This window comes from Coregonus clupeaformis, chromosome 24, assembly GCF_020615455.1.
Source record: "Coregonus clupeaformis isolate EN_2021a chromosome 24, ASM2061545v1, whole genome shotgun sequence".
Taxonomy (NCBI): Eukaryota; Metazoa; Chordata; class Actinopteri; order Salmoniformes; family Salmonidae; genus Coregonus; species Coregonus clupeaformis.
In genome coordinates this window covers 36504286-36516315 of record NC_059215.1, presented here as the reverse complement: position 1 = coordinate 36516315, position 12030 = coordinate 36504286, and the positions used below count along the sequence as shown (strand labels likewise).

At 45.0% G+C, this 12030-nt stretch overlaps 1 protein-coding gene across 2 annotated transcripts in view; it reads right to left on the bottom strand.

Moving 5' to 3' along the window:
• espn (espin) overlaps window positions 1-12030 on the bottom strand; it is a 110738-nt gene that overhangs the window by 80877 nt on the left and 17831 nt on the right. For both annotated transcript variants that reach the window (XM_041846058.2, XM_045207172.1), the window contains exons 3-4: window positions 2903-3089; window positions 1662-1844 (exon numbers count right to left, since the gene is read on the bottom strand). In XM_041846058.2, coding sequence (XP_041701992.2) covers window positions 1662-1844; window positions 2903-3089 — 370 coding nt within the window. The remainder of the gene's footprint in view (window positions 1-1661; window positions 1845-2902; window positions 3090-12030) is intronic.

Sequence of the window (12030 nt, the reverse complement as noted above, 5' to 3'; positions counted from 1 at the left end):
GCGCCCGCTGTCGATGAGTGGTTTCGCAGGTCTGGGTCTGGGACGCCGCCCATGTCCGTCTCCAGAGGGCCATTTGTCGGCAGAAGGACCAAGCTGACCACCACCGCAGTTTCGCTCCCGTATTCCAGCCTGGTGATCGCGTCTGGCTGTCCACTCAAAACCTCCCTTTCCGCCTGCCCTGCAAGAAACTGAGCCCCCGGTTTGTTCGTTTAAGGTCCTCCGGCGGATTAATGCGGTGTCATACCGGCTGCTCCTTCCCCCTCACTACCGTGTCTCACCTACTTTTCATGTGTCTCTCCTCAAGCCAGTGGTTCCTGGTCCTCTGGCAGATGCTGTCCCCCGGGGTACACCCCCTCCGCCCCTGGACATTGACGGGAGTCCGGCGTATGCTGTGAGGGATCTGCTGGACTCCAGGTTTCGTGGGGGACGGCTCCGTTACTTGGTGGACTGGGACGGGTATGGCCCTGAGGAGAGGAGCTGGGTTCCGGCTGGGGATATTTTGGACCCCAACCTAATTCAGGACTTCCACCGTCGCCGCCCTGACTGGCCCGCTCCACGTCCTCAGGGTCGCCCTCCTGGCCGGCGACGTCCAGCGGCTGGAACCGCGCGTCTGAGGGGAGGTACTGTCACGTCTCCTCCCATTGCTCCCCTCTGGCGCTCTGATTCGCCGGTCTACTGAGCCACCGGTCTGAGCGCACCATCTCGGCAAACACAGAAATGGAAACCCAACACACCCTAATCACCTCCAGCGCACCTGCACCTCATCACCACCACTATATAGCCCTGGACTGTTCGTTCATTGTTGTGTGTAATTGTTAGCGTCATGTCGTTTACTCGCTCTTTGTTATTCTCTTTCTTATTGTTAAGTAAAACCTTACCTTGTTAATTCCTGCATTTGCATCCTGCCTCTTCGTATACTCAGTATTCGTCACATCAGCTTCCCTCAGCCCTTCCCACCTATCTCTGCTGGCCACCCTCTTCGGATTTCTATGCACCATTTATCTTTCAACTATACTGTGATGTTTAACATACAATTTGAATCTATCTAATCGAATTGAATCTTTTACTCGGAGTAATAGTATATTAGTAATTGTCTGAACCAGTCTCTCCAGATCTCCCAAAAATACTATTTCTAGGGTCAATTTTAGATCAGTGTTATGCATTTTCAGCCATTCCTGAACCTGAGACCAGAAACAGGCTATCTGAGGGCAATACAAAAACAAAATGGTCGATTGATTCTGTATCCTCACAACAAAATCTGCAGAACTGCGATGATTGTATGCCCCAAATATTCAACATTTTGTTGGTGGCAAGAATTCTGTACAATAATTTTTGCTGAAAAGCACGAAGTCTTGAATCTTGCGTCGTTTTATATATCAACTCATACACCCTGTACCATGGAATCAGTACATCAAAAATCTCTTCCAAACTATTTTCTAATCTGTATGGCTACGACTAGTCTTATTTTTGGTTGGTGCAACAGGTATAAATTCGGATCACAATGTCGGACGTAGCTACGCATTTAAGACCAACTTTTTTTACAACCGGCCCCAGTATCTCAGACTGTTCTGTGGACAAATGTAATCCACTACCTACCAACTCCTTATATGCGGTAGCGCATTAAAAACTGGCAACATACACACAAACACACACACACACACCTCCAGCTCCCCATTCTCGGCAGCGTCGTGTAGCGGCGTTCCGCCCCAGCTGTCGGTGATGATCTCGCCGCTGTGCAGCAGCAGCCAACTGAGCACCTTGGCATGGCCGCGGCTGGCGGCAAAGTGCATAGCCGTGGCACCGTCACCATCCCGGTCGGCCAGGCTGATCTCTGTGAAACTCACCTGCAATGGGACAACAGTAGAGGTTAAACCAGACAGGGGCAAACTACGGCCCGCGGGCCAGATCCAGCCCGCCAGCCAATTACTGTAGAAGCGGCCCACGGTGGATAAAAATATATGTGTGTGTCAACTGAATGCAGAGCTTAGTTCATAGAATCGCGGTTACGTGAGTAACCTCCAATGTCCACTATTGCAGGTGGGACAAACCGATCGGTTTCTGAAATTATACAGTAATAGGCCCACTGCTCTTAATTCCCTGAGTCTCTATTCAGGGTCCTTCCTGGAAACACCTTCAGACAGCTCACCTAAATCTTCTCAAACCCAACCAAAGAAACCAGTCCAATATCTGTTCATGAAAAAAAGTAAGTTAATAACTTTTGAACTATTGTTCCAGGAGAGAGGAGTTTGAACGATGGACATTTTGTTAGAATGCTGCCGTTAGCTAAGTTTGCTAATTGGAGCTGCTCCCCCCCCCCCTTTTGTAATATTCATTACCCATACAATTAGAGTATTACAAATGCAAGAACTATAAAACTATATTGGTTATTTATGCCTATGTACTGAAGAGCACATTTCATTCATAATCATTGCACTAGCAGTTTTATGCATTTTCTGTTATACAATAAATCTTGCTTGCCAGCATTATCTTTTTTGTTGCTTGCCACCTGTGTACTACGCTACCACATGTTAGCCTGCAAGCTAGCCACTATTGGTGATGCTGGTATTTGCCAGGAGGACATTCCTGCTAGCCTTCTAGAACATTAGTTTTAACCTTTAGCTATAGCTTGTGTTACACTATAATGCATTGCTACTTATATTAATATCTTTGCATATTAGTATTTCATTTGCATATTGCAGTTGTCTGATGTTGCTAATACAATTTCATATCATTAGCATTTTATAGCCATGTATTATGCTCTTTATGGTTTATGGATATTCATGTACACCCACATTGGATTTATTTGGCGCTTGTCTAGGACCCAAATACACTATAAAATAATACAACAAATACAGTAGAAGAAATAACAAAAGACAGCATGAAGTGGGGACCATTGACCTACCAGCCAGACGATGACAGTGTTATGGCCCATTTGGGCGGCGGCGTGCAGAGGTGTCATCCCGTCATTGGCTCTGATGCCTGGATCTGCACCACAGTCCTTCACCAGGTATTGGACAACCTCCAGGTGACCTTCCTGGCAGGCCAGGTAGAGGGGTGTGGCACCATTCTTTGTTTGGGAATTGACAACGCTAAAAGAGAAATGTTTTTTTTATTTTAAAGACCTGTATTCGGCATTATTTAATTACCATGTTATTACGTTGTGATTCTTGAACAATATAATAAGCTTGGTCCGAGTTGCCACCTTAAGGAGCCTTTCCATGAGGCTCCAGTCCAAGTAGCCATGACTGGGGGAGGTATTCTGATTAGCACATCAAGCCAACTCCACACCCTGGAGCCAAATTCCGCCCTCCCTGTTCTCCCAAAGGCCAACGTGGCAGTGGATAATTCTTTGCCCCATCCAATGACAATGCGTCTGCTTGCCCCAGCTCTCCTTGTCACAGCGGGAGTTCAAGGAGTGAAGTGAAGTGCTTCCCCTCTAAATCCCATAAGGCCTTGCTTTATTTGGACACTGACTGACATGCGGGAAATGAGTCCCGTAAGAGGCTTACCATCCTGCTGGTTCTGTTCCTCACTACCTCTGTGTTAACCAGGCGGCAGTAAGTGGTGACAGGTCAAAGGGAGGGAGGGAAGTAGATGTAAAGAGGGGGAGGGGTAAAGGGGGAGGGTTGTCTCCCCTCAAATCAAACAACTCCACCCAGTTTCCCCTCACGGAATAGAGACAGCAGCCAACAACTTACTCGACCGAGTCGGGGTTGTTACTAAAGCTATATATTTGGACGATGTAGGCGTTTCCTGGATCCAAAACGTAACACCTTAAGTAACACCTTTCCTTTGTTTTGTTTCTTGAAAACGTGACAAAACCCAAAATCTTAGGCGTGACCAACGGGGCATCCTTGGGGTGCATTTGGGGCGAGGTTCAAGGTAAAAACAAGCGGCCTTGAATATTTCAAAACAGGAAGGGGACCTAATCTGCAGTTCTATCATCAGGAAGTGGGCAGATGGCTGCATTATTCATGAGTGTAACTAAAGTGGGCTGGAGCTCTCCTACATCCCGGGGTGTGGATAGGGAGAACAACATACACTATGTTTATGGAAAGGAGCTGACACTAACATGCGAACATTGACGCAACACACAAACCCCCTCAAATACACCTTACCACTGGATAGAAACTGCACCAAGGTGTCTATGTGCTCTTATGAGATGCCTCATGACAAGGGTGACTACGGAGTTTCCACAGACTCAGGCACTCCACTAAAGGAACTGCTTTAGGAGTACAGGTGTAGATTTCAAAAGGGCTTAACAAAGAGGCTTGTCTTTGTGCGAGGGTAGAAATACAAAGTGTGACAATAGATGATACCCTGTCCCACATACCACACACCCTCAACAAAAACATGCACACATGAGCCATTTTGTTCGTCCGTCATTTGTCAACTTGAAATTGCCTTCACTATTACTGGATACAATACACCATTCTCCCCTCCCCCATGTTCAGCAATCTTATCTTTATTATTAGCAAAGTAATTGATGTTGTCACGCTAATGGGCTTCTTGCCTGATAAAAGCTAATTGCGTTCTCAGTGGCTTTTCCTGTTTAAATAATTAAGTGACCCATGACGAGAAAAGTTTTCCTCCATAGTGTTACAGAGGACTGAAGAAATTACATACTTTAACCAACATACCCCAACCAAAAAATTGAAAATCACTTACATTCAACAATTATTTAGGTCTTACTATTATTATTATTTTTTAAGCTTACTGTTACCTGCACCATCAGTCTCAACAGATACAGTGAGGGAAACAAGTATTTGATCCCCTGCTGATTTTGTACGTTTGCCCACTGACAAAGACATGATCAGTCTATAATTTTAATGGTAGGTTTATTTGAACCGTGAGAGACAGAATAACAACTAAAAAATCCAGAAAAACGCATGTCAAAAATGTTATAAATTGATTTGCATTTTAATGAGGGAAATAAGTATTTGACCCCTCTGCAAAACATGACTTAGTACTTGGTGGCAAAACCCTTGTTGGCAATCACAGAGGTCAGACGTTTCTTGTAGTTGGCCACCAGGTTTGCACACATCTCAGGAGGGATTTTGTCCCACTCCTCTTTGCAGATCTTCTCCAAGTCATTAAGGTTTCGAGGCTGACGTTTGGCAACTCGAACCTTCAGCTCCCTCCACAGATTTTCTATGGGATTAAGGTCTGGAGACTGGCTAGGCCATTCCAGGACCTTAATGTGCTTCTTCTTGAGCCACTCCTTTGTTGCCTTGGCCGTGTGTTTTGGGTCATTGTCATGCTGTAATACCCATCCACGACCCATTTTCAATGCCCTTGCTGAGGGAAGGAGGTTCTCACCTAAGATTTGACGGTACATGGCCCCGTCCATCATCCCTTTGATGCGGTGAAGTTGTCCTGTCCCCTTAGCAGAAAAACACCCCCAAAACATAATGTTTCCACCTCCATGTTTGACGGTGGGGATGGTGTTCTTGGGGTCATAGGCAGCATTCTTCCTCCTCCAAACACGGCGAGTTGAGTTGATGCCAAAGAGCTCGATTTTGGTCTCATCTGACCACAACACTTTCACCCAGTTCTCCTCTGAATCATTCAGATGTTCATTGGCAAACTTCAGACGGGCCTGTATATGTGCTTTCTTGAGCAGGGGGACCTTGCGGGCGCTGCAGGATTTCAGTCCTTCACGGCATAGTGTGTTACCAATTGTTTTCTTGGTGACTATGGTCCCAGCTGCCTTGAGATCATTGACAAGATCCTCCCGTGTAGTTCTGGGCTGATTCCTCACCGTTCTCATGACCATTGCAACTCCACGAGGTGAGATCTTGCATGGAGCCCCAGGCTGAGGGAGATTGACAGTTATTTTGTGTTTCTTCCATTTGCAAATAATCACACCAACTGTTGTCACCTTCTCACCAAGCTGCTTGGCGATGGTCTTGTAGCCCATTCCAGCCTTGTGTAGGTCTACAATCTTGTCCCTAACATCCTAGGAGAGCTCTTTGGTCTTGGCCATGGTGGAGAGTTTGGAATCTGATTGATTGATTGCTTCTGTGGACAGGTGTCTTTTATACAGGTAACAAGCTGAGATTAGGAGCACTCCCTTTAAGAGTGTGCTCCTAATCTCAAATCAAATCCAATCAAATTTTATTGGTCACATGCGCCGAATACAACAGGTGCAGACATTACAGTGAAATGCTTACTTACAGGTGTCTTTTACAAAGGAGTGGCTCAAGAAGAAGCACATTAAGGTCCTGGAATGGCCTAGCCAACTGTGCATTTATTTTAAACAAAAAAAGTAAGAATAAAACAACAACAAAAAAAGTGTTGAGAAAAAAAGAGCAGAAGTAAAATAAAGTGACAGTAGGGAGGCTATATATACAGTAAAATAAAGTGACAGTAGGGAGGCTATATATACAGGGGGGTACCGTTGCAGAGTCAATGTGCGGGGGCACCGGCTAGTTGAGGTAGTTGAGGTAATATGTACATGTGGGTAGAGTTAAAGTGACTATGCATAAATACTTAACAGAGTAGCAGCAGCGTAAAAAGGATGGGGTGGGGGGGCAGTGCAAATAGTCCGGGTAGCCATGATTAGCTGTTCAGGAGTCTTATGGCTTGGGGGTAGAAGCTGTTGAGAAGTCTTTTGGACCTAGACTTGGCACTCCGGTACCGCTTGCCGTGCGGTAGCAGAGAGAACAGTCTATGACTAGGGTGGCTGGAGTCTTTGACAATTTTGAGGGCCTTCCTCTGACACCGCCTGGTATAGAGGTCCTGAATGGCAGGGAGCTTTGCCCCAGTGATGTACTGGGCCGTACGCACTACCCTCTGTAGTGCCTTGCGGTCAGAGGCCAAGCAGTTGCCATACCAGGCGGTGATGCAACCAGTCAGGATGCTCTCGATGGTGCAGCTGTAGAATTTTTTGAGGATCTGAGGACCCATGCCAAATCTTTTTAGTCTCCTGAGGGGGAATAGGCTTTGTCGTGCCCTCTTCACGACTGTCTTGGTGTGCTTGGACCATGATAGTTCGTTGGTGATGTGGACACCAAGGAACTTGAAGCTCTCAACCTGTTCCACTACAGCCCCGTCGATGAGAATGGGGGCGTGCTCAGTCCTCTTTTTTTTCCTGTAGTCCACAATCATCTCCTTTGTCTTGGTCACGTTGAGGGAGAGGTTGTTGTCCTGGCACCACACGGCCAGATCTCTGACCTCCCTCCCTATAGGCTGTCTCATCGTTGTCGGTGATCAGGCCTACCACTGTTGTGTCGTCGGCAAACTTAATGATGGTGTTGGAGTCGTGCCTGGCCATGCAGTCATGGGTGAACAGAGAGTACAGGAGGGGACTGAGCACGCACCCCTGAGGGGCCCCCGTGTTGAGGATCAGTGTGGCAGATGTGTTGTTACCTACCCTTACCACCTGGGGCGGCCCGTCAGGAAGTCCAGGATCCAGTTGCAGAGGGAAGTGTTTAGTCCCAGGATCCTTAGCTTAGTGATGAGCTTAGAGGGCACTATGGTGTTGAATGCTGAGCTGTAGTCAATGAATAGCATTCTCACGTAGGTGTTCCTCTTGTCCAGGTGGGAAAGGGCAGTGTGGAGTGCGATAGAGATTGCATCATCTGTGGATCTGTTGGGGCGGTATGCAAATTGGAGTGGGTCTAGGGTTTCTGGGATTATGCTGTTGATGTGAGCCATGACCAGTCTTTCAAAGCACTTCATGGCTACAGACGTCAGTGCTACGGGTCGGTAGTCATTTAGGCAGGTTATCTTAGAGTTCTTGGGCACGGGGACTATGGTGGTCTGCTTGAAACATGTTGGTATTACAGACTCAGCTCGTATTAATCTCAGCTCGTTACCTGTATAAAAGACACCTGGGAGCCAGAAATCTTTCTGATTGATAGGGGGTCAAATACTTATTTCCCTCATTAAAATGCAAATCAATTTATAACATTTTTGACATGCGTTTTTCTGGATTTTGTTGTTGTTATTCTGTCTCTCACTGTTCAAATAAACCTACCATTAAAATTATAGACTGATCATTTCTTTGTCAGTGGGCAAACATACAAAATCAGCAGGGGATGAAATACTTTTTTCCCCTCACTGTAGTCACATAGAAAATTATTGGCACCCTTGATAGAGACTACAAAAAAATTAATACAAATACTGAGCTATATTGAATGCTCCAAAAAATTTGAAAACGATATTATTTTATTCTAATACAATTGCTCTGAGAAAGCGATTTTGTTTAACAAGCAATACCTTTCTCAAAAAGATGGGTCAAAAATATTGGCACCCCTAAAGATTCTTATAAATAAAATCAAACAGAATTACATCTGCATTAACATTCTACTTTTTTTAAAAATTAATCTCAGTTTAAGGAACTGTATTGTGGCCTTCCATGGCTTGCTGTTTCACTGGGGTATAGAAATGAAATAAAATCTTTGCTTTTTTCCACGGTGATGGATGACAAAGAACTCCCAAACGAAAAGGGACAAATGGTTGTTGACCCTCATAAAATCAGGCAATGGGTACAAAACCACTGCACACAAAAATATATATATATGCCACTTACCACTATTAGGGCAACAACTAAGAAGTTTAAAACCACTGGAGAACAGTGGTAAACTTGCCTGGTATTCGACAGGGTTATTGGAAGTGTATCTTGTCCCCACGCACAGTAAGGAAGATGGTTCGGTAGGCAAAGAAAAATTCAAAGGCCAAAGTTGGAGAATTACAGAACTTGGTCTCATCTTCAGTCACAAAGTCTCCAAATCTACAATTAGACGCCACCTCTATGACAATAAGCTCTTTGGAAGGGTTGCGAGAAACAAGCCTTTATTGAGAGCAACCAACAAATGTAAACACCTGGAATTTGCTATATGGCATTGGCACTTGGATTGGAACAGTTGCTATGGTGAGATGACACAGAAATAGAGCTCTTTGGCCACACACACCAATGGTCGGTTTGGCGTCGAAAGAAGGATGCATATGCAGAAAATAACTTCCTACCTACTGTAAAATATGGTAGTGGATCTTTGATGTTATGAGGCGGTTTTGCTTCCACTGGTCCTGGGGCCCTTGTTAAGGTCAACAGTACCAAGTACCAGGGACATTTTAGCCAAAAACCTGGTTGACTATGCCAGGAGGCTGAAACTTGGGCACAAGTGGATTTTCCAGCAAGATGGTAATCCCAAACACACATCAAAATCCACAAAGAAATGTTAATTGACCATAAAATCAACATTTTGCATTGGCCATCTCAGTATCTGGACTTGAACCCCATTGAAAAACTCTAGTTTGAATTGAAGAGGGCAGTCCATAAGCGCAGACCGAAGGATATGGAAAAATTCTGAATGGAGAAATGGTCTATATCCCTCCGAATGTGTTCACCAATCTCGTTTTTTTTAAAGGCTCAGTGCCGTTATCCTCGCAAGAGGAGGGTGCCAAAGTATTGAAACCAGGGGTGCCAATATCTTTGAGAAGTTACTTGTTAAACATAATCTATTTTTCTGAGAATTTGTAAAAGCATAAAATAATATAATATTCCCATTTGTTGAGCATACTATATAGCTCAGTATTTTTATTATTTATTTTATACAGTGTTTTTTGCTCATCTCTATCAAGGGTGGCAATAATTTTGGATTTGGACTGTATATATTAGTTTTTTGATAAACATCAATAGCAGTTTACAGACTTGGATGAACCCAGGCACAACAATACATTGCTATACTCAACAAGATATATTCTTAGAAAGTTAAAGATTCTAACCCCCCCCAAAGAAATAGCTTTTAACCTTCAATTTATGCCTCCTTTGACCCTAACAATGGAAAAGTGGGAGTGCATTAGGCTAATCCAAATCCTACACTCTAAATCTACTTTCGAGACATTCTAGATGCCCAAGTGCCACGGTGGGTGAACTTTCAGTAGCATCTCTCTCTGGGTCTAAAGCAGGGGTAGACAACCCTGGTCCTGCAGTGCCGCGGGCACTTCATTCACCTGGAAGACCAGGTGTGTTGAATTTAGCTCAGTTGGTCAGATGTGGTGCCTAGTTGGAACAAAATCCTGCTGTACCTGCGGCACTCCAGGAATAGGGTTGCCTACCCCTGCTTTAGACCCAGAGAGAGAGATGCTGCTGAAAGTTCACCCACCGTGGCACTTGGGCATCTATAACGTCTCGAAAGTAGATTTGGCTTCAGTTGCCAGCAGTCGCCCCACCCCTGTTGACCCCATGCTGAAATTAAGCCCAGGCAAAGCTCTTAATCTGCGCTAATTGATTGGGTAACATGTTCCTTCTCTCTCTCTTTCTCTGTGTGTCTGTGCAACCATCTCGCTGAGGTTTATTGCCAGTTCGTCGCCTGTCTTTTATGTTCCAGCAGCACTATCAGCGGAGACACAGCACGTCATCCTGTTAGCTTTGTGGAGATACAGGATGACAGGGAAGTACAATTCACAGATTCAGCCCTTTGAGCTCAGGCCCATACATTTGGTGGCCATTGTCTAGGAACTTAATCTGCGTCAGTCCTGCATCCCTATCCCCATTTTGTACCACAAAAGACAGACAGACAGACACAGCCTAATGAGCAGCACATTGCTGACAGCTGAGCACTTGGCATGTTGACTATGGATCACACCTCACATTATTGGCTTCACTTCATAGGGGCAGCTACAGCTGAGTCCCTGACTGAACTGACCAGACTTCTTGTCCCAAACAAACAGTTCACAGCGAACTTAGTTATATAATAATAATATAATATGCCATTTAGCAGACGCTTTTATCCAAAGCGACTTACAGTCATGCGTGCATACATTTTTTTTTTGTGTATGGGTGGTCCCGGGGATCGAACCCACTACCTTGGCGTTACAAGCGCCATGCTCTACCAGCTGAGCTACAGAGGACCACATCGCAACTAAACAGTTAAGCAGCCATTTCACAAAACAGTATAACTTTAGTAATCCTTTTTATGCAAATACAGTACATTATTAGGCTAAACAATGGAACACTTCCCACGGTATGTTGTGCTGTCAGAACTGTGATGTAGATTGATGATGTCACCTTACAGTTTTATAATGGTCAGCCTAACTCAACTGTGTAAAAATTTAAAATAAAAGTACAAATGTGAGAACTATTGCACATGAATGGCTTGCCTTGGAGTCAATCATCAAAGGACTTTAGAGGTGATCTGTGGAATGGATTCCAGGGCCTTTGAGGTTTGTTTCTGCACTGTAAGTTGAGCAAATGTTTAGCATGTGGGTTTCCAAGGCCTTGAAACCATCCATCTTTAATAACTTCCTTCAGACAAATCCAATCCTCACCACATTCTGTGCAGCTAGCTAAGTCGGATTACTATCAACAGGAAAGGGAAACTATAGGGAGCTAAACCATGATGCTGAATGCAGCTTTTTACATTCCGCTAACTAGTGTTCAATAAAACAAATGAATGAACAGCGTCGTATGATAAAGGAGAAATGCTTCCCTTGTGAGGGGTTGCCTCCCTTTTGATTTCTGAGAGCTAAGGTAACAGCTGTCAAACTGGCAAATTACCCTTTGAAATCCATAAGATAACATTCTGTTCTATGTCGCGTAATAAACCGTGATATAAGAATGCTATCTCCCCACAGCAAAAGGCCTCGGCTAAACAATACAGAGACGACTAGAAAGCGGTCCCCTTCTTCATGCCTGTATTGTTTTCCCTCATTAGCTTATCGCTGGTTCGCTACTGTGTGTCACCATGGCTGCAGCGGTAAACAGCATGAGGGGTGGGGAAGGGAAGAGGCAGGAGTGAATGGAGCAATGCTATCAGGCACAGCCACGTCTCTGGGGCCAATTAAAGATTCAGGAGCTACGCACCTGTCTGGGTTGCACCTACACAACACTGGAGTCCCGTGGTAGGTAGGCCCCAAACCCCAACACCCAGGCCAGAACACTAGCCTATAGCCCTCTGACTCCACCACTTCAGTCATTTAGGGGTCATCATTGTCACTCTTACTGCCATTTAGAGATCGGGCCATACATTTGCTTAAAATATTCAATCATCTTATTTCTATAGGTTTATGGCGGAGGTGAGT